The following is a 21,580-nucleotide window of genomic DNA, read 5'->3' on the forward strand; positions in this document are numbered from 1 at the left end:
TGCCTGTGTTCCTTCCCCCTTGTGGAGGAACCGCTCTTTGTCACAATCTAATCTAATCTAGGTACTCCCTGATTTATGTACCTTCTGAAGTTTAATCAATACTTAATATTTCACTCTTTAAACATGTTGTTTTTAGTAAGGAGATAAAATTATCTTGAATGATCTCTCTACATTTTTTTTCTGGTTACATAAGGATATAATACATAAGATTTGTGAGTTTTATTAAAAAATAATAACAAAACCATGAAATTTAAATTTAGAACAGCGTCATTTTATTCCCGACTTGACATCTTTTAATTTTGAATGGTTTACATGATTTCATACTAATATTTGTCAACTTTTGACTTAGATTAGTCACTGATTGATCTGACTACTATTACCAAGGTACACACTGTTGTGGTTTCTTTATTAGTAACAAATTTGAGAAGAGTGCATATTATTTAAATCTAATTAACAAACATTTCATTACTTTCATTTATATGAAACTTAGTTCTTTGAAGTTAAATTGTGATTTATTTTTGACCGTTAAATAACTTATACATGTAATTCTTGCTGTAAGTTATACAATTTACTCGCTGAATCATGTAAAGCTGACTTTTCACTTTCAGTAAGTGGTAGATTAATTACATGAGTTATGCCATTTTGACCCACAATACAAGGCAAAGAAATGTATACTTCATCAGCAATTCCATATAAACCCTAAAAGAAAATAAACAAAATTAATCACATTGATAGATCATGACAAAACATTTTAAGGCTTAAAGCACATTATATTTAATTTATTTGTTTTAAAATGTCCATTTTTTTTATCCTGTTTAACTTGACAAAAATTTAACATAATTTTTTAAACATAATTTCATTCAATTTTTTTCTTTCACAAATAAAAGTATAAATAATTATAACAGTAGCCTGATTTCAAGAAACGCCTATTAACAATTTTTTATCGAGTCCCTCCTTCTGTTGTAAATAATGTATCAATTAGCTTATTTGAAAACATTGTTTGTACAATGCAGTTTGAAAGAAACAAGCAATTTTTTAACACATTAATATATGCATAAATAAAGCATTTGCTTTAATAATTTGGTGCGGCATCAAATCGTTTTGGCTTATAATAACAAATTATGATATTTTTTATTTATTAATGATTTATAAATCTATTAAATTTGGCGCTAATGACCGCAGCAACCGATACGCAAAAAATAATGTATGTTAGTAATACATTACTACATCTTATGACATTAAAAAAAATATATATTAAGAGAAAAAAACTATTCTACAAGAAGGCATATTTAATAATTATAAATTTCAGCCACAGACTATGAAAATTAATTAATAACTCACTTTCGCGAGCGTTGAAAGTGCATGTGCATTATTAGTGTTGTGAAATATAGATTTACAAATATCGCTGCAGCTGAGCCCTATAGCCCATGATGTGTATCCTTTCAGCTTGATTATTTCATAAGCACTAAAACACAAAATTGGGAAAAATCTCAATTATATTAATAAATAATTAAATAAATATATTTATATGAGCCGCGGTAGCCGAGCGGTTAGAGGCGAGACCCGCAAAGCCCCGTATTAGTTGTATTGGGTTCGATCGTGGTCTAGGCCTAGGATTTTATTTAATGGTTAATAAGAGAAATTTAAAATAAAGTGGGTTTGCTAGTCGCCTCCGTCCGCACAACTAATCGTTAGGCCCGCCTGTAAATACACACACACACATATATATATATATATATATATATATATATATATATATATATATATATATATATATATATATATATATGGCACACAAACATACATATAGGCCTACTGTGTGTAGTACATCTAAAGTGGAGTTCAATGACATATTGGCCAACTTCATATTTTCCTCTGTTCTTGAGTGTCGTCACTTTAATTTTTTTTTCTATAATCATTACTTTTTTCCAATAAAAATATTATTCAGAAAGTTTTAGTCCAAATTCGATTCTGATGATACGATTAGAAAGACAGATAAATTTTCTAAAAATTGATACCATTTCGAAGCATAAGTTATTCTCCAAACAGCCTTAATCTTCCTCCGAATACTGGAAAAATAAAAGTAATCGAAATTTTTAAGAAAACTCATTAGGCCCTTACGTGATAATTATCTGACCTAGGTGCTGGCACTTTTTATACAAATTTCCGTGTTTAATAGGCTTTCAAACGGTATATCATTTTCCAAGATTCCTTTTATCTCTGTATGAGAAATTACGTTTGTTTTACAAGAAAACGTGTGCACGAGCACTCAAGAGTGTTAGTTATCAAGTTGTTTAATTCATTGAAAACTATTTTTATAAACAAAAATTCATATGTACTTACCCCAAATTACAATTTCACACACAACTACACAGTTGAAAAAGAAAAGAATGTGAATAAACCTTAACCTTTTTTTTTTACTTATTATTTTTTTTAACAGGATGTTGAAGTAGGCGGACTATAGCTGATGACGTAGTGACACCGTAAAATTTATAATAAAATAGTACTTTTCTTCTTATTCAATCAAAAAACTGTTATAATATCATTTTGAAATTTCTTATAAGAATCATGTTTTCATTCATAACTTGTAAAATATCGCTCACAGAAAAATACCGTTTAAGTAAATTTTTCTTTAAAAAAAAATATAGAGGAATCTATTTCTTAAATAAAAACCCCACCTTCCCATTTGAAAAAATGAAGTTGGTGCCTGTATCTCGCTTCTGGAAGCAACGAAAAAAATTTACAAATTAAATTTGGATTTCTAACAAAAAACTAAGGGGACATGTATTTTTTAGTTTTTTTCTAGCTATCTTAGTTTCCGAGAAAAAGTCGTTGACCATATAGCTTGGGACGCCCTGTATTATATATAACACATATATGTATTATATATATATATATATATATATAGAGAGAGAGAGAGAGAGAGAGAGTGAGAGAATAGAAAAGCTTTATTTAATAGTATTTTAATAAACGAAAATAATACGTACTTAATAAAGCCAAAAACTATTGTTAGACATGGTGGTACACCAACAGCTTAGAGTTCTCCGTATAAAAATTAAGAAAATAACTTACTTAGATAAACTGAATTAAAATAAAATTATGTGGTAGAGAGAATAAATGCATACATATACACACTTACATATATGTAGATATTTATATTATATTTGCATAAAATCTTAACGAAACATGAAGTGGAAACTGAATTGTATTAAGTCTGTGTAATAATAAGTAATAATAATAATTATTATTATAATAAAACAATCTAGTGTAATGGAATTGCGTCCTGGTTTCAAGATCTACATTGCATCTTTAAGGCTAGATAACTTTAAAACCAAATAATAAATTACGGAGTGTTTACCTAATGCGTACAGCCTCGTACACTTCTTCCCACTGCTTAAACTCACCACAATCTGACTTCTTGCAGCCTACCAAACTTACATCTCCTACTCTCAAAGATGAGTAAACAGGTACTGTACATAAGGTAATAAGAAGGGGTTAAGAAGATTTAAAATATATTGGATTAAAATATTATATTATTTAAGTCTAACATACCACTCGAATCACCGTGCTCTCCTAGTACCCACATATTAACTAATTGAATATTTATCCCAAATTTTGCCGACACTAATTGTTTGAATCTGGCAGTGTCTAAGTTAGTTCCAGCTCCTATGACTCTGTGATGAGGCAATCCACTTAACTTCCAAGTAATATAAGATAGAATATCAACTGGATCACACAAAAGGTAGAAATATTAAACTCTTAAGTCTTTTTACACTTAATTTACTTAATTTATATTTGCCATTCTAATCTAATCAAATAACAAATAAAATAACACAATTTAAGGAGAAAAAGACAAATTTAAGAAAGGAAATTTTGTTTCCATTTCTGCACCGATATAACTACCAACTTTTCATGTTCGACTATTATACTTTTGCTTCTTTCTTAATAATGACATGGCACTGCCGCTGAATAATTGGCCATAAAAGAGCATGTATGAGCAAATTTAATTTCTCTCAGAACTCAATTTAGCGACATTTATTCTGATAGAAATGGGATATTAGAAATTTTAAATGAAAATAAATTAAAAATAAAATAAAATCTTAGTTCAGATTCCCATAATATGAAAAAATTCATACCTGGATTTGTCACTACCAAGATAATAACATCAGGGCTGTATTTAACAATTTCTGGAATGATTTTTTGGAATATTTGAACATTTTTAGTCATTAGGTCCAATCTAGATTCTCCCACTTGTTGTCGCGCTCCAGCAGTAATAATGCAAACTTTAGAATCTTTTGTTAAAGAATAATCTGAAATATAAACAAATAATGAAGCCTTGGATGTTAAAGCTGATGGAATAAAGATTATAAGTTACGAAAACGGTTTCTGGAGAAAGACATAAGTACATCGTACAAAAATCTAGGAACGTCGTAAAATACTAATCGATCATCTGTTGAAGTCATCAGAAATACTACACCTCTAGAGTTGTTACAAGTTTATGAGATTAGATGCAGTAGGTTCTCTTGAACCTAGTTTGGAAAAGCAAGAATACGAAGAATGGGAAGTATCCGTTTTTGGTACCTATTTACTGAAAAGTGACAACGAGATCGCAGAAATAATGGTGGCAATCCTTGCATAGGGGATACTCTAGCAACGTACAAAAAATACACAAGGACGTTCTTATAAGGATAATATTTCTTTCGTGAGAATTTTGTTTATCTTATTACAATCAGTTCCAGTGAAAACTGAATTTCGACATGGGGATCGTTCGTTAGAAGAAAGTAAAATTGAGGCGGAACCGCTCAACCCTTTCGCTTGTATTCCCAAAGATTTGGCCGATTTACTCAGTTATTTATACAGACGGGGAATGCCCTGTTATAATTTCGGAAATATTCAAACCTAAAACAAAATATGAAAGCAACAGAAATAATTACAACATACTTATTGAACTAGTGAATATAAAATAAATCTGGAAACATAGTGGAGCGGCGATGATAGCGAAGAGCAAAGCGGCGAAAACCAACACTCTCTATAGATAGCGTTGCTATATCTTCGCTTTGCTCTCCTCTATGCGCGGTCCCATATCTTAACTTGTGTTTGTTTTCGCCGCTTTGCTCGCCGCTCCACTATGTTTCCAGCCTTAAAAGAATGAGACTCTGAACACAGCAAAATTGGAATAAAATGATTTAATTGACTGTTGAAGTTTATGCTTTGCTTAATCAGTACCCCAAGGTCTTTCATTCAATTCTTTTGATCCAAATTCATGCATATAACCACTATGATACCGCTTTGCATTATTTGCATTGAAAAACAATTACTATATTGACACTAAACCTCAAGATTGTGGAGCCTATTACAAAATAAACTAATATCAAAAAAACCCAAAGACTAGAAAATTTTGACTCCATCAGTTTAGACAGCAGATTTGACCTATTAAATCCACAAATATCATTGATTTTTATCCGTTGTTGCCACTTACGAGTATGTTCATTATATCCCTGACCGTTTTCGGACTTCCATGGTTTTTGGGACAAAATGTAGAATTAAGATTTGTTCGTATGTGTGGGAGAGGCACAATTCAAAAAACAAAAAACCCAAGAAGTTCAAAGTTGTTTTTGTTTTATTTTTGAATTTCATTATTAGGGCTCCAAAGGTACTTAAAGTTAGGAGCTGGACACCACTAATTGAAAAAACTTTTATGAACCTAGATTTAAGGGATCTATTATAGTGGGTTACAAAATGCAAAACATAAATTTCTAAAAAAAAATTATTGAAAAACTTGGCTTCTTTCTGAAATTTAATGTTAAATTGTTACTACCTAATTATTATGAACTTCTTTTAAAAAAGAGAATGGTATTTTTTTAAGGGTTTCTGCATTTATTTATCATCTTTGTTTTACCATTTATAAAAGAAAAACTATCCGATGACAAATTTTCAAATATTACTTATTTAATGTATATAAGTAAAACAAAAGTTACAAAAAAACAAATCTTGCTATGAAATAATTTATATTACACTTACTTAATATGATCTCAAGATGATGACAAACAAATTACTCACCAGAACCGCCCAAAACTTTGACAGATGGACTGAACGCGACACCTTGCTGCAAATCTAATGTTTCTCCCTGAACTTTATCTTGAAATGAGTCAATTAAAACTATTTCATCTGCAACTTTCTAAGATAAGAGAGAAAAATTACTTGAGTTTTAGCGTTATTGATACAATCAAGATTTCATCATTGTTTAAATATTTTCTTTGATGTTGTATAAGCTATGTTCTATAATAAATGAATCTTTAGACCAGGGGTATCAACTTAGTCCCTAAAGCCCACTAGGAGGCGATTTAAGCTCTCATAGTGCACGGTAGGGGGGTTTTGTCCGATATTCTAATCCTTCTTTCTGTTACGTATTTTAATTCTCTGCTTCCAAACATGTGCATTGAATGCTATACCTTCCCAGCATTTTCTAGGATAACGTTTTAGTGTATTATCATCAAACAGAGAAACCGTCTGAATATTTCCGGAAGAGGAGACCTTTGATTTTATCCAGATATCAAATAATTAGTTTCGCAGCGTCAACCTCAAGTATCTCATTAATAGCAACCCTTTTACAACCGTCCCTAACAGAAAGTTTTTAATAGATTTCAATAGAATTTCTAGCTTTTATAATTAATTTTATTTGTATCAATTTAAGTCGGCGCTGTATGTATGGATATGCTGAAAATGCACCATCAAATTTAATTTTTTATGTAATTTCTACTTTTCGGACAACTACCAAATTTGGTGTAGAGGACAAGGGAGGAAGCACGCACTTTAGAATTAACATTTTTTTCTAAAAAATAAAAAGAAGCCACTCTTTTCATTTCAACTTGGGATCTCCCATTCACAAATTCAAGCTTCATAACCACTAGCCCGCCTTCCTTTTCTGTGTGCTATAAACATATGCAAAGTATAAATAAAATGATGAATTGAATGATCTAAATACAAAAGCTTCGTGTACTTTTTAGTTGTATTTAATTAAGTCACTGCAGACCCGGCGAGTGGTAAGAAAATTTTACTATCAATGAAGATTCTAACTTGGGCAGTAGGTATAAAAAATTGACTATCACTCCTCTAGACCAAAAGGGGCACTATTAATAATTTATTTATTGAAAATGATTTTATATTCAAGCAATTAATTTCTCTATTTTTCGAAACTTTATTTCCTTATTTATTACTTTTTTTATTTCACTTTATTATTATTGAAAAAATTACTTAGTAAAAGTAATTACTTAGTAAAAGATTATGGGGAAGATTGTAAGGTATACACAGCGGAGTATACCCGTCCAGAAAAACTATCCGTCTCGTACAAGCTGACAAGATTGCAATTCTTTCTCTCCATAGCTATCCAAGTGGGACCGAAACCTTCGACCCCATCTTACAACCTTGGAAGAATGTTTTTTTAAAAAAATATGTAAAATTCGGCTTAATGAAACCAACCCCCAAAATATTACTTTCACCCAAAATCGCGTCACTCTTTCTTCAATTCACAACAAACAATTTAATCCTTACAACCATTGTGGTCCACCACAGGTGGGTTCTCAAAGGACAAAGGAAAATTGGAACCCTCACTTACAACTAAATAAGAATTGAAATATACAAAAGTTAAAGTCTAGTTGATAACAGAAAAAAATCTCTCATAAAACATATATCGACTTTTACAAAATTTGATTTTTCTATTGAATTCAACTTTACTTTATTCGACTATATGATAAAAAGCTGCCGAGATTACTATCTCTTCAACCGTATAATCGATAATTCTTCAAAAAATATACTTGAAAAATTTCTTTCATTAATTTAGAAGCCCAATCCCATTATAAACTATTTCGCCAATCCCTACAACTCCATTGCAAAATCCTTCAGTGCTTTACTTCTTAACTAGCACTAACCCAAATAACCTTCAAAGGCGGTTAAAATGCCAGTCTATATGGGATATGGACGCCTCGTAATATTTTTTTATCCAGTGATATGAGTAATTAGCTCAGCTTTTTAGGAGTAAAACTGGATAGCTTTTTCTCTCGGAGTGCACAATGAACGCGAGACTTGCATTTTTAAAGGTTCCTTATATCATAACAAACGCCACGGTAGCTGAGCGGTTAGAGACGAGACCTGTAAAGCTATTATGTATTGCAGTGATGGGCAAAGTACGGCCCGCGGGCCAACTCCGGCCCGCGAAAGTATTTAATCCGGCCCGCCGAGGGTCCATCGACATGGATAGTATATGGCCCGCTATAATTACGTACGTTTTGACGGTCGAGAAGTATAAAGTAGATTCTACTTAGTAGAAGAATAGATGCATAACCTATAGGTGAAGCTAAACTAGCTGCGTAGTTACACAAGTGTGTAATGCTGTAATGTTTTTATAACATTATGATTAAAAGCTTTAACACAAAATGCATTTTTTCTATAATTCTGACCCTCCTCTAGAATTTCTTAAACTTTGTGGCCCCCCATTAAAAAAGTTTGCCAACCACTGATGTATTGTGATGTTGAGTTCGATTCTCGGTTTAGGGATTTGATTTAATGTTCAATTCGAGTACTTTACGGCAAAGTATGTTAGCTAGTCATCTTCGTCCACGACACCTAAATGATAGTTGGACCGAGACTCCTAAAGCCCTCCTGAAAAAATAGGCAATTACTTTACTTTCATTACAAACATAGGTGGAAAAAAAAAGGACTGCAGAGATGCAAAAAAGTGGAGAATGAAGGTTTTATAATAACAAATACAAAGTTTGCTTTTACTTTTGGCTAGTTTCATAGTATTTATGTACGTATAAAAATATTTCCACCACATAGACGGTGAAACTGAATCTCTGTGCCACTTAATTTGTGTTTTGCATTTATGAGTCACAAATACAATCCTTTTGCGAATTACTGATTCAATAATCTATGTAATTAGGTTACGATTAACAATATTTTTTCCTGGTTCGCAATAGTAGTAAAAAATATATCTGTCTATGCGTATCAGTGCCTGGTACACATAATAACTTCCTTTTAAATCATATTATATTATGCCTCATGTCTGAATTTGTTTATTAAATCAAAAGTTAAATACTAACTTGGGACAAACAGGCGAATGCACAAGCCATCCCAACTTGACCATTTCCAACTACTGTTAATTTATTTCTTGAATGAGATGCTGGCGTTGAAATCTGGGTCATCAAATCTTTTGCTACTTCATCTACCATTTTTAAGAAATATGTTCCTAAACAAAATAAAGTATAACAATACAAATACTGGGGTGCATAAATTGGTAATGAAAAACAATTTTATCGGTAACAACACCCGAAAGTTAAGAGAGCACAGGAAAATAATCGTTTACTTTCAGGTAAGAGTTGAATTTCTTTCATAAGTTTGTATTTGCATTGTAAAGATTCTTTTCCATCTGATTCGTCTTCGCCTATATATATATATATATATTTGCATTTATGTAATTATATTAAAAGTTTGGGTTTTATTTTAGTTCAAAGTATTATTTTTTATAAACAAAGCGTTGTTACTGTACTTCTGTCGCTAAATCTGATCACTTGACAATCACTTTTCAGTATATAATACATATTTATTAGTAGAGTTTTGACCAGTGATTTGTTTTTTTTTATTTTATCTACTAGTTCGAGGTAGTGATTGAATTTAATTTTCGAAGTTAAGCGTTACTTCATACTCATGAGCTCGAGAAATGTTATATGCAACGTGTAAAAGTGGAATAGCCATGCCCGCTAACGGGCGATTCAAGCAATCATGGTTAGCGGTAGAGCAGTTTCTGCCCGATCTTAAAGCTATTTCCCGTTATCTCAGTTCTCTGCTTCCATTTAATGCCTACATTATATCCAAATATAGGGGAACTGATACTTAACTTATTAATAATACCTTTCGCGACCTCATATCTTGAACAATCAGAATTAAGTGCTTAATAATCACATTATCATCAAACAGAGAAAAAAAAAAAAGGTCTTCAATGTTTTTTATGAAAATTGAGACATCCAGCTTTGTTTGAAGGCAGTAGTGCTCTGAGAAGGCGCTGCTGAGCGCTAATAACTCAGTTGTTGAGCGCCTTTATTCTAAACAAACACTAATTTTAAAAATAAAAAAAAAATAAATACGATGCAGTCATTCATTAGGCTAAAAAGGCGTAATTAAATTAAGGCCTAACTCTACAGCTCTCCCGAACTGATCATAAACTTGTTTTGGTGAGAATAAGAAGAACCAAATAATACGAATAAAAATAATATACGAGATCATCCAAGGATTGGTATCTTTTTCTAGAAAACGCTTTAAATACAAAATATTTAGTCGACTTTTTTTATGTCAAAACTAAAATGACACTAAAAACACGTTGAACTTTAAATGTAGATATGTTGTTAAAACTTAACAAGTACAGGAAAACGTATTCGAAAAGGGATCCACTGTACCAAAAAAATGTATTTCATTAATAATTTTAAATTATTTTTGTTTAATTTTTAAAAGTGTCTTCATTGCAGTACAAGATAGTACAGATAAGAACTATTTACATTTTTCTAAGTATGAATGAGGAAAACGCATTCTTCAGTGGAGGAGTTTAAAATGAAGTATTTCTACTCTCGATTGCGCCCCTGATAAGAGCGTTATTCTGTGATTTTTTTTGTTTTGTTTCTTAATAAAAGAAAAATATCGACAGTAAATCCATTAATCTTAACAAGAATACCAATTGTGCATTATAAATAGTAAAATCAATATATAATATAGAATTCAGTTGGCCAAATGTTCTGTTTTAAGATTAAATTTTGTAAAATTAAAATATGAACTTGCTCACTTTAAAAAAATCTAGAAAACTAATAAATAAATAAAAGAAGAAGAAAGTATCCGTGTTAAATAACTGGTCAAAACAAAAGAAATACTCGTATTATCTTTCCTCCAACCTCATGAGCAAAAATATATTTTAACTAAAATCCCTTCAGTAATGCGAAAACATGAATGTCTATCATGTTGATCATTATATAATTAATTATTTATAAAAAAAATAAAAATAAACTGAACACTCACTGCGATTTGCCCCTCCCAGATACTTCGACACGTCGGCAGTACTGATACTGAGTAAGAGTTACGATCAAAGTAGACCAATACTAACTAATACATGTTAGTTAAGAGAACTTGTAAAGCTCAGCGCACAGAAAGTGGGGGAACCTTTGGAGTATCTCCGGATGGTATTGATAGTTAATAGAATTTGTCCATCTAAATAAAATAGTTCATATTTAACATGATTTATTCTTTGAAAAAATTTGTGTGAACATACACGATTTATTTTACTAAAATTTTCAAACTTCTAACATATATTTTTTCTAACTCTAAATTTTTAATTCTTATTACCATTATCAAGATGGAAAAACTGCCTTTACCCTGAAATGTCCCTTCAAGGGGACCTTTTCCCACACGTTCTTAGAATTTCTTTTGAGAAAATTCCTATATAAATTATGCAAATAAAATTAAATGATCTACATGTATCTAATTCATATAAGGAGTTTTACTGCCTTTTTGTTTGTTAGAATAAATAGATGTAAATAAAGCCATGTTCTAAACATAAATTCATAAGACTATTGTTTAGGAACGGAACGTCAGAAATTATTATTTTAACTCCTGAGTATATTAAAACTTCTTTTTATTATTTATTATACCTTAAACCAAACTATTTTTTCACTGAATCCTAAGATTTTAAAAAAATATGAAAGCTAATGAACTTTTTTAAATAAAAAAAGACGTGCCTATGCTATTTAGAGACATTAATAACAACTTGTTATGGAGAATTTTAGTTCTAAAAACTTCCGCTAGATAGTACACAAACGCACTTTTCGGTAAAATCCTTTTCTATTAAAAGATTCCAAGTTAAATAAATATTCTGATTGAATAAAATTCTTGGTAATTTTATTATTACATTCATTCATTACAAATTTTGCTCATACAAAAAAAAAAAGTATCTAAATGTACTTTTTTTTTGTAAGCTTTTTAAACAACACAAAATTTTAAATAAGTAAGCAAGCCTTTTTTTCCACTTCTTTTACATAATATTTCACTTAGAGAAAAACCAAAATTCATTGAAATTAAAGTAGTCTGTCTTATTATTAAAAAAGAACGCTTCAAGGCCCTAGTGTCGAATTGTTTGTCACAATGAAATTTTTATTAGAGAAGTTATTTCTTTTTCTAACATAAGTATGTGTGGTTTACAGGTTTCTTCACTGAGATTTTGAAGAAAATTGGACAAGAGAGTAATTTGTTTTATAAATATACTTGCATTTACCCTAATATACTGTCCTTTAAAGTTCAGTCACATATGTACATTATAAGCAAAATTCACTTTAACTTTAGCATTTGCTAAGCGACTGTTAGATGGCGGTTAAAATACCTACCAACAGATCTGCTTCAGAGTTTTTATGAAAGTTAGAGCCTCCACCTGATTACAAGGCTTACACTAGGTACTTATGTTCCTGTTGGGTAGGTCCACCCAAATTGGTTCGTATCTCCTATTATACACACATTCTGGTTAAGATTATCAAGATTTAGTAGCACGAAATTTGCAAATAATAAATCTGGGCTGGTGGCCCTTAGATTTTTCTATTCCTAGATAGTGCTTCTTACAACTCACTGTCCGGTGATAGGCAGTGTTATCTAAGCTAATCAATTTCAATGCTGTCAGTTTTCCCAAATTGTAACTCACATTACAACTTTAGGCCTTCAAAGCTGCACGGTTTTTTATAGTAACTCGGAATTAACTTAGATAAAAATCTAAACTGTTTGAAAGACAAGAAAATAAGCATGCTATCTATGGTAGACGGAAACATCAATAAAACATTTTGGTTGTTAGTTTAATCTTTGAAAAGTCATCAATAATTGTTGAGTATTGTTTCCCGATAAAACAATTTGCAACTGCAATGTTTATCTATTGTAAAGTTTTCTTTCAATAAATTCAATTTTTGTATTCGAATAATCCATTAACTTGATTTTCCTTCTAACAAGTAAAATTAAATACTTACAAATTAGTCTACGTTAGCAGCATTACTTACCGTTTAATTTTTCTCCATGAATAATTCAACTTTTATTTTCTGAGATATTGTTGGGCCTATCCACTAGAATTGGATGCACTTGTGACATCCAGTAGGGATTTCCCGCCGTTTTTCGTTTTAAATTCGAGAAAACGAGAAAATTTAACGGTATTAAAAGACCCCCTGAATGAACAAATCAAGAATTTAAAAATTGATCCAGAAAAAACAATTTTATTGAAATTCAATAGCACCAAAATGCTATATCTTAAATTTATTTACATATTAATATACATTTCATAATTACAGTTTTATATAATTTTTCATTATATTTCAGCTACTTACACACTAATTGCTTAAGGCAAAAAAGTTTAATACACAAAAAGCTTTAATTTTACAATTTTGTTTGTTTAATAAAGTTCTTATCACATTAATCTAGGTTAAAAACCTATTTAAAAAAAAAAAAAAAATAGAGAATTATAAGATTATGAACAAGAAGTCCGAAAATTTATCTAAAACTAACACTAATAAGATAAAAGTATTTAACCAAAGATCACAAAAGAAAGAGTTAAAATGTCATTACTTTCATTTCTTTAAAAAAAAAATGTACACATTCAAAGGAAAATACCATCTTTGACATTTGACACTATTAATATAGCTAGGATCAAATGGAAGAGGCTAATAAATTGAGTTGAATTCAACAAAATATTGGTAAAAGACTTCACTCGATAAATCGACCATCGACTAATGGTGAAGGATTATTTTCAGGAAAGATAAATTTTACTTTACTACAAACACATAATTTTTAAAAAAATTTCAATTCAACAATATCTAAAAAAATTTTTTTGAATAAAAGACGCATAATCAATAATTTCTGTTACCCCCCAAAAAGGCACAAAAATGTTAAATATTATTATTATTTACATAATTTAGTAAAAGGCAATTTACATTATTATATTATATGAAATTATTGCTGTTGCTTAATAATTCCTTATTAGTTTATATATATATTTCATATATTTTTTAAGCAACAATTTTGATCTAAGATCACTCTAAAATTTTAACGTTAAGAAATTATCACAAGAGTGAAATATTCTTTACGATATTTACATAAAAAAGAATTGATTAAAAAAAAACGTTAAAAGTAAACATTAAATGGCAAAATAACAATGTCGACTAGTGACAACGTATTGGTACAATAAGCAAAAACAAAGGATTTTTTTTATCTCCATTTTCTTAAAACTGATGTTATTAATAATTTATTTATTTACCTTTAAAACAGTACTATTAGCTTTTCTATTTATAAATGCACCAAATTTAGAATATTTATTCCTTCAAATTTCTTTTTAGTTAGATCTTGAAATGCCTATTTCCATTTTTTAGTTACTTAATGAAAATAAAAAATAAAACCAATTTATAAATTTTAAACTATCTTACTTGATCTAACGTTTCTTTTAAGGCAGCTAGCTGTTCTTCACCTAATTGTATTTTTTCAGCAATTTCTCTTGAATCAACCAACAATTTCGATTTCATATTAATGAAATGATCATAATCTGTATATTCTTCTTGACTTAAGTAATTGTATAACATCGTTGAAACACCACCACTTCTTTGATCAATGTTTGATTTCAATTGTTTTGCTTCATTTAACTGGGCTAAAAGTTTGTCTCGTTTCTCTTCAAGGGCCTTCTACAAAAAAAAATTATTTTTAACATCAATTTTTTATGAAAATCGAAAAATTAAAAAACTAAACTAAAATAAAATGAAAGAATCTATAAATAAAACGCGTAATGAATGATAGAGGAGGGATAAGCACAACGTTTAGTCTTATGTGGAGATCCCGAATTTGATTCCAGTTCTACCTGCCCTTATATTTTCTCTTGGCGCCTCCTACAGCTCTCTGTCTGGAGGCCGGCAGTTCACTGAAAAAAGGCTATGACCTCAAATATTGATGCGCCTTAAATAAATAAAAAAAAACAAAACATAAGTCTAGCACAAACTTTTCAAACAGTTGAAGCATTATTTGGGGGTATATGCATAATACAACAAATGCTGTAGGAATAAGTATAATACTTAAGAGCATATCTATATCTATCCCATCCCTCTCCTCCAATAGCTTGTTGCAGTTTCAAATATAAGTGTAACTCTTAGGACCACTTTGGTCATACACCTAGCCGTTTTTCAACCACCGTAGTATCTTATTACCTTACCTTGGCACCACGAAAGCCGAGCGGTTAGAGGCGAGGACCGCAAAGCTAATATGTATTGTGGCACTGAGTTGAATTCCCGGTCTAGGCCTTGGACTTTATTTAATGGTTCTTCTTCTTCTTCTTTATTGGCATCACAGCTCATGAAGGGCCTTAGCCCCCTCCATTTGCCCATTGATATTTCGAGATGTATTTTGTAGAATTTTTCAGCCCTACGTTACACAACCCCGTTACAATGGAAATGAAGGAAATTTGGGTTAAAGAGTTTACTCCCTTTGCCGAAGCTATCTCCAAGAGAATGTAGCCCTCGGGGGTGTAGCCTATTGTCTTGGTGGGCTTGTTCACGCAGATGTAGTGTAAGTGTATTGTGTCCTTATTGCATTGTGAAAGTGCATGGAGTACTGTGCTAGGAACCTGTGGAATTGCAACACCCAGGATGCTACATGCAACTGCGACCCCCTGCGGGATATTTAACGGTTAATAAAAGAAAAATACAGTAAAGTATGTTGACTAGTTAGTCGTCTCCATCCACGACATCTAATCGATAGTTGGGTGTAAAGCCTGACTGAAAAAAATTGACATTACTCTACTTTACCCTTACCTTGGTAAGCACAACCATTTAGTCAAACACCGAATCTTATTTCACCAGATTTAGAATATTATATTATATAAATAAATTTAAAATCAGTAAATTGTAATGAAATATTCCATTATAAAATTGAATGAATGAATAAAAACTACAACAACATTCAACAAGCTATAAGTGTATTAAGAAAACAACATTCTAACAATGTGAAAAATAATAGATTTTATAAGCAGTCAGCCAACTAGTAATCTAGCCTTGAATAACAGATTACACTAGCAATAAAGCTAAACCAAAATGTTCACTCACTCTGTCGTGGTGCGTTGAAGGAAGTGCAAGCAAGGCATTTTCAGCTCTAGCTAGACGTCCCGAAAGTGACAATAGCAAGCTAGTTATATGACCAACTTCTTTTACATGAAGTCTGAATTTCGCTAGCTCTTGTGGTCTAGCTACTCTTTCTACACGTTCTGTTACCGTTTGCCCTAAAGCTTCATTAACCGCCGTCTCTTCGGTCACTGCTACAGATTCTGCACGAAGTACGCTTAACTTGCGAGAAAGGCGCATCATTAGTTCTTCCTTTCAACAAAAAATAAAATACAATTAGGTAGTTAGAACATCATAATTATTTGCATCAATTTAGTTTGTTTATCATTATTTGTCCCCATTGTTTGATATCAGTTTTCAAAACAGATATTTATTGAATACAGAAGTACATCGTAAAAAATTAACCATCTAAACGTAACTAATAAATACCTTGTCATAAAGAATATGAATTCTAATTTAAAATGATTACCTTTTTCTGTTGTAGACTACTCATTGAAGATGTGGTCGTGTCCGCTTGTATATTGCTAGCTAATGACATAAGTCTTGCTTTACACTCGGATGTAGTGAAATAAGCGTTAGTTGGAGAAAGAGGTTCCGTTTCTTTCCTAAAAGATAATTATGATCTTAATAATTTTACTTGAGAGGGATTGTGCTCGTAATAGGGCATTATCTACTCCGTTTATTGCCCATAGATTTACCTTCCTAGGTTATTTGCAGCTAGCATCACTATCCAAATACCACCAGTAAAATTAAGGAGAAGCCTAAGAAGGCTTCAGATACCAAGATTTCTGATGCTGAGCCTCTTTATCTCTTTGCGGCTAGGTGGGTTAAAAACTGTCCCGCCTTTTGCTAAGCTTTTGCTGCATGGTGGGATATACGTATTTTAACCCACCTCGTTTGGTTACTTTATTTAACGTTATATAAAATTAGATCTTAGGACTACAGAATAAGATGTAAAGGGCTAAAATTTGTATATAGCACCGCTAAACTTTTTTGGTTGGTGGCAACAATTACTGTTGCAATCTTTTTCTTCTCAGCATTATTATTGTTCATTACCCATATGATTTTAGAAGTAGGATCTATCTACAATATCTGAAACGGACTAATTTGTGAAATATTGCTTGTGATTTGAGATGTTGTCTTTTAAGACATTTTAGTTGGAGCTTGAAACAAACAAATGCTATAAACGATTTAAGTATTTGTAAATTGCTTTCTGTAAAGAAGGTTAGACTGTTTCCTGAGCATTACTTTCTTAAATTGTTTAGAAAATAACAAAATTTATAGTATTTTTTTTTTGGATTCTAACCAATAAAGGTAATAAAGGTTCTTCAAAGGTATGAAAAGCCCAAAGATGAAAAAATAATAATAGAATCAACTTGTACATTTTCCGTTATAATTATTCACATATGTTCCTGCTTCTTTATGCTTAACAGCGGAAGGAGAAACAATATAAACACATTACCCGTTAGTTTGGGAACTTTCTGATGAAGCAGCTATAGAATTTCTAGACGTTGGATTAAAATCCATTCGGAATAGACCAGTTACATAGTCGGTTGTCCTTTTCACGTCCGGACCAGGAACTGAAAGAAAATAATTAATGATGATTCAAATTAATAAAAGGAATATAATTAATTATTATAAATTAGTATTAATTTAGTTAATAATTTATTTCTTTTTTCTTCTACCGAAATATCGATCAGGGTACTTAATTTATTTCACATGAGTCCAATATTAGTGACAGATATGTGTTAAAAAAGTTCACCTAACTTATTCTCACCATAATTCTCGTCTACGTTAGCATGAAATCAAACAGCGCTTGTTAGTACTTTTTCATTTATTTAGACCAGCAATTAAAATTTTAGATTTTAGAAATTTTAATGTCATTCCTAGCTTATTCAAGTTGCCACAAAACCAATTCAATGTTTAATTAGTTTATATTTTTCCAGTTTTAAAGAAATAAATTCAAGTGTTATTCTTTTGTAAATTTATTTTTTACTTTTGTTTATTTTTTATTTATTTACTTTTCTTGAAGTTTGATGATGCTTCATTTTTTGAGATTTCCTTATTATGTGTGCTGATCTAACGTACGTGTAAATAATACTTCTAGCAAGTTTGTGAATTTTGTAAACTACATAATATTTTGTATCGTACATAATATCGTACCGAACTTTTCACACTGATATAAGGCATCGCAATCTATTTGCACAGCAACCGAATCGGCCATTCTCTTTGGAACTGAATAAATTAAATAGACCCCTTTCCGTAAAAACGCTCTATTAAACGAGCTAAAAGATAATCTTGTAGATAAAAGATTAAGAGGGAGATAGAGAAAAAAAACCTGAATAATTTATTTTAAATAAGTCTAGCTCCTGTCTAGCTTCTTTTAATTTGGCCCATTACAGGTCTCTTAGTTAACTTTAGTGTTGGTAGATAAAAACATAAAATAGTTTTGTGGCTTTATTGTAATGAAGTGATGACTTAGTCAAGGGAAATTTCTAGGTGGCTGAAACTTAAAAAAATCTGCACCCCCCCAAGGAAAGAGAGAATGCGTTTTTGGACTCTTTATATTGAGGATTTGATGATTCCAGACAAATTTTTATTCAGTACAGCAGAATAGCGCCGTAGGCTTGATAAAGGACGGCAAAAATCATTAAACAAATACAAAATATCTCGCCACGCCTTAAATAAAAAAAATAGAAACAATTTATTTGAAACAGAACTTTTTTTATTAAAAATATCCTTTAAATTTCGTTTTTGTATAAAAAAAAAAAATGCAAATTCTAAATCTTATGAATTTGTTTATCATTCTCATTAAGAAAAAAACACGCGAATATTTCAAGACAACTAAGTGAATAGGCTTCATAAATAACTTATTGCTAATTTCTTAAATTAATTCAAACACTTAAGTCAAGGCTTTCCAAATGTGGAAGCAAAGTCAGTTTAATGCTTACAACAAATAATTTCTCTATACTCTCATTGTTTTGTTTGAATTTGCAAAATTAGAAAATATATGGAGTTTTGAAATTAAAATTTCTATATTACTGCAAATAATTGTTCAATTACCTTTTTCATTTTCGTTTTACAAAAAAGTGATTTATCATTTTTGAAATAAAGGTATCGAAAAGTAAAAAGCGCTTATCATAAAAAGAGGACTGCAATTTTATTTTGTTTTGTTAAACTTTAAGAAACCCTAAAGAATTTGAAGCTTAAATATATTAATAAAATTAATACATTCCTTAATAAAGAGTTAGAGATAGTAAATAACAAACATAGATATATTTAAAAAATGCTGAACCTAAAGTAGTTCTAATTGTACAACATTACAATTTTAATTGTAATAACCAGCACAAGGTATCACAATGTTGGACATCAACGTGCCTACCATTGAGTGAAAGAAAATAAATATGCTTGCTTTTTTGTAATTGTAAATGTTTCGGTTTTAAAAATTAATAATAATAAGTACACTATGGCAGAAAAAATAATAGTAATTATACAATTGAATACTAAGAAAAGAAATAACTATACGATCATCTTTACCTAATATACCATGAAGTTTATGTGATGGGGAGAGTTGGCTGGCGAGATCTCTAGACAGTTGGTCACACTCAATCTCCTCCTGTAGTTGCCTTCTTGGCAGCACTGGCGGCGGAGGTGGCGATGGCGCAGGAGTTGTCTGCGAGGCGGCATCACTCACTCTTGCACTGGTCGCCGTCGTCGTTGTTGTTGCTATTGTGGCGGAAGTTGCATTTACTTTATCATTACTGTTTATTATAGTGTTTACAAGAGTTGGCGATGTTGAACTTTCTATTCTTTCAGTTTCTCTTCTTATTTCACCAGTTCTATCACTTTGTGACCTTCCCACCGAAGCACCTGCTATCGGCTTAGTCACTTCTTCTCCATCACTTGTCACCACTTCATCTGTATTACACATAACGGTAATAATTAATCATAATTTGGAAAGAAAATAAGACTGTAAACTAAAAAATATTTTTAAAATAATAAAATTCTACCAAGAGATCTAATTTTTTTTTTTTTCTTATGATTTAAGGCGCGTCAACATCTAAGGTTATTGGCGCCCGGAGCTTTTTTCAGTGCACTGCCAACCTCCGTACAGTGTTCTCTCGTTACAGACAACACTGTCCATCACCGGACAGTGAGCTGCAAGAAGCTCCTAGGAAGAGAAAATCTAAGGGTCAGCAGCTGGATTCGAACCCAGGTCCTCCGCGTACGCTAACCGCATAGCTAATCCTTTCCCAAAAAGAGTTCTAATTGTCAGCGAATCTAGTAGCTTCTATTCAAAACTCTTAGCAAAATAGTAAACGTTTCCTGGGTACGTTTCTAACCTTAATGACCTCAAAAACCCCTAGATACGCGATTTTGCGAAATCCTGTTTTGCCGGGGTCTTATTCATCCGCAGAAGGGTATCCTAATGTTAATCAAACATCTTAATTCAAATATCATAACAGGAAACCTACCAAGGTGGAGGCTGAGACAAAAAATGCCCGGGGGAGATCTTTTTAACTCCTCGAACGCTCTCTCCCAGCCATTCCACACATCTTGCTTTAACCTCAGCAACCAAATACGGCGATCCATAAAACTCCTTAAGCTGCTCCAACTACCCTTTACCCAGTTGGGGCCAAAAAAATATTGTGCCACATGGATTTGTTTCTATGTTTCTAATAACTTTTTACAAACAATATTATGGAGAGAACAGTACAAATTAAAACTTATCATTTAGGGTCTGAAAAATTTAAGGATTCTGAAGTTTTTGAATGTATTCTTAAATTATAAACACAATCTACTGACAGATAATTGTTTAATTATGTAGGTAATCATATAGTTTAGAAGTTCATCAGCAATACAGTGTGTTTTTATCAATCTATCTATCTATAGAGTTCGGAGTAAAACACGATTGTTTCCCACGCTGAGATCCTGGATTTATATTCCAGCAGCCAGCTTAGATTTTCACATCTTAGGAGCTTCTTCTTCACTGTTGAATAAGGGAACGAGATACCTAATTATGGAAGCCGGTAGCACACAGAAATAAAAAGTCCCGGGCATCCATGACACCAGAAATTGGACGCAACTTAACAAAATTAATTAAATTATATAAAAATTAATTATTTACCAAGATTATGTTGTGTTGATGCTGAGACAGTCTTTTTGTCTGCTTTGGCTGAAGATGTAGGATCTGATTGCGCTCGCGGTGGTCTAGAAGATCTTTTTGGCAACACTTGAGTTCCTATTGATAGCGCATAATTTCGAGGCAACGTCTTGGACGCAGTTTCCTTATCACAGTTTGTATCACCCTTGTCCCCTTGACTAGCTGGCCTTTCCTCCGCTTTCTTATCATCTCCTATTTGATTAATATCATTCGAATCACTTTTGATTTCTAATTCACTATCCTTGGATTTTTCTGC

General features: G+C 31.3%; 2 protein-coding genes across 8 annotated transcripts in view; both read right to left on the minus strand.

Moving 5' to 3' along the window:
* Positions 1-249: 249 nt before the first annotated feature.
* On the minus strand, positions 250-11,195 carry Ldh (Lactate dehydrogenase). Its single transcript, XM_074118545.1, has 8 exons — positions 11,059-11,195; positions 9,099-9,244; positions 6,061-6,178; positions 4,137-4,310; positions 3,553-3,726; positions 3,359-3,470; positions 1,342-1,465; positions 250-699 (listed from the first exon to the last, which is right to left on the minus strand). Exons 2-8 carry the CDS (start codon positions 9,225-9,227, stop codon positions 535-537), a joined length of 996 nt encoding a protein of 331 aa, XP_073974646.1. The 5' UTR covers positions 9,228-9,244; positions 11,059-11,195; the 3' UTR covers positions 250-534.
* A 1,895-nt stretch (positions 11,196-13,090) lies between these two features.
* The window catches only part of Shrm (shroom), a 689,404-nt gene continuing 680,914 nt past the window's right edge, over positions 13,091-21,580 (minus strand). For 6 of the 7 annotated variants that reach the window (XM_074118535.1, XM_074118541.1, XM_074118537.1 and 3 more), the window contains 7 exons: positions 21,289-21,576; positions 19,698-20,078; positions 17,623-17,740; positions 16,630-16,765; positions 16,146-16,412; positions 14,484-14,735; positions 13,091-13,232 (listed from right to left, as the gene is read on the minus strand). In XM_074118535.1, the coding sequence (XP_073974636.1) occupies positions 13,221-13,232; positions 14,484-14,735; positions 16,146-16,412; positions 16,630-16,765; positions 17,623-17,740; positions 19,698-20,078; positions 21,289-21,576 (1,454 nt within the window). In that variant the 3' untranslated portion in view covers positions 13,091-13,220. Of the gene's footprint in view, positions 13,233-13,252; positions 14,736-16,145; positions 16,413-16,629; positions 16,766-17,622; positions 17,741-19,697; positions 20,079-21,288; positions 21,577-21,580 lie in introns of those variants that run through there. The other variant, XM_074118536.1, reaches the window with a different exon arrangement.

This window comes from Rhodnius prolixus, unplaced genomic scaffold (assembly GCF_049639745.1).
Source record: "Rhodnius prolixus isolate KJV_2025 unplaced genomic scaffold, Rpr scaffold_2, whole genome shotgun sequence".
Lineage (NCBI taxonomy): Eukaryota > Metazoa > Arthropoda > Insecta > Hemiptera > Reduviidae > Rhodnius > Rhodnius prolixus.

Excerpts from the sequence above, each read along its gene's own strand:
- Ldh (XM_074118545.1), bottom strand. The coding sequence starts at position 9,227 with ATGGTAGATGAAGTAGCAAAAGATTTGATGACCCAGATTTCAACGCCA. Across the intron at positions 3,471-3,552 it reads AGAGCACGGTGATTCGAGTG|TACCTGTTTACTCATCTTTG; the intron begins GTATGTTAGACT and ends CCTTATGTACAG. Across the intron at positions 1,466-3,358 it reads TACGAGGCTGTACGCATTAG|TGCTTATGAAATAATCAAGC; the intron begins GTAAACACTCCG and ends TTTGTGTTTTAG.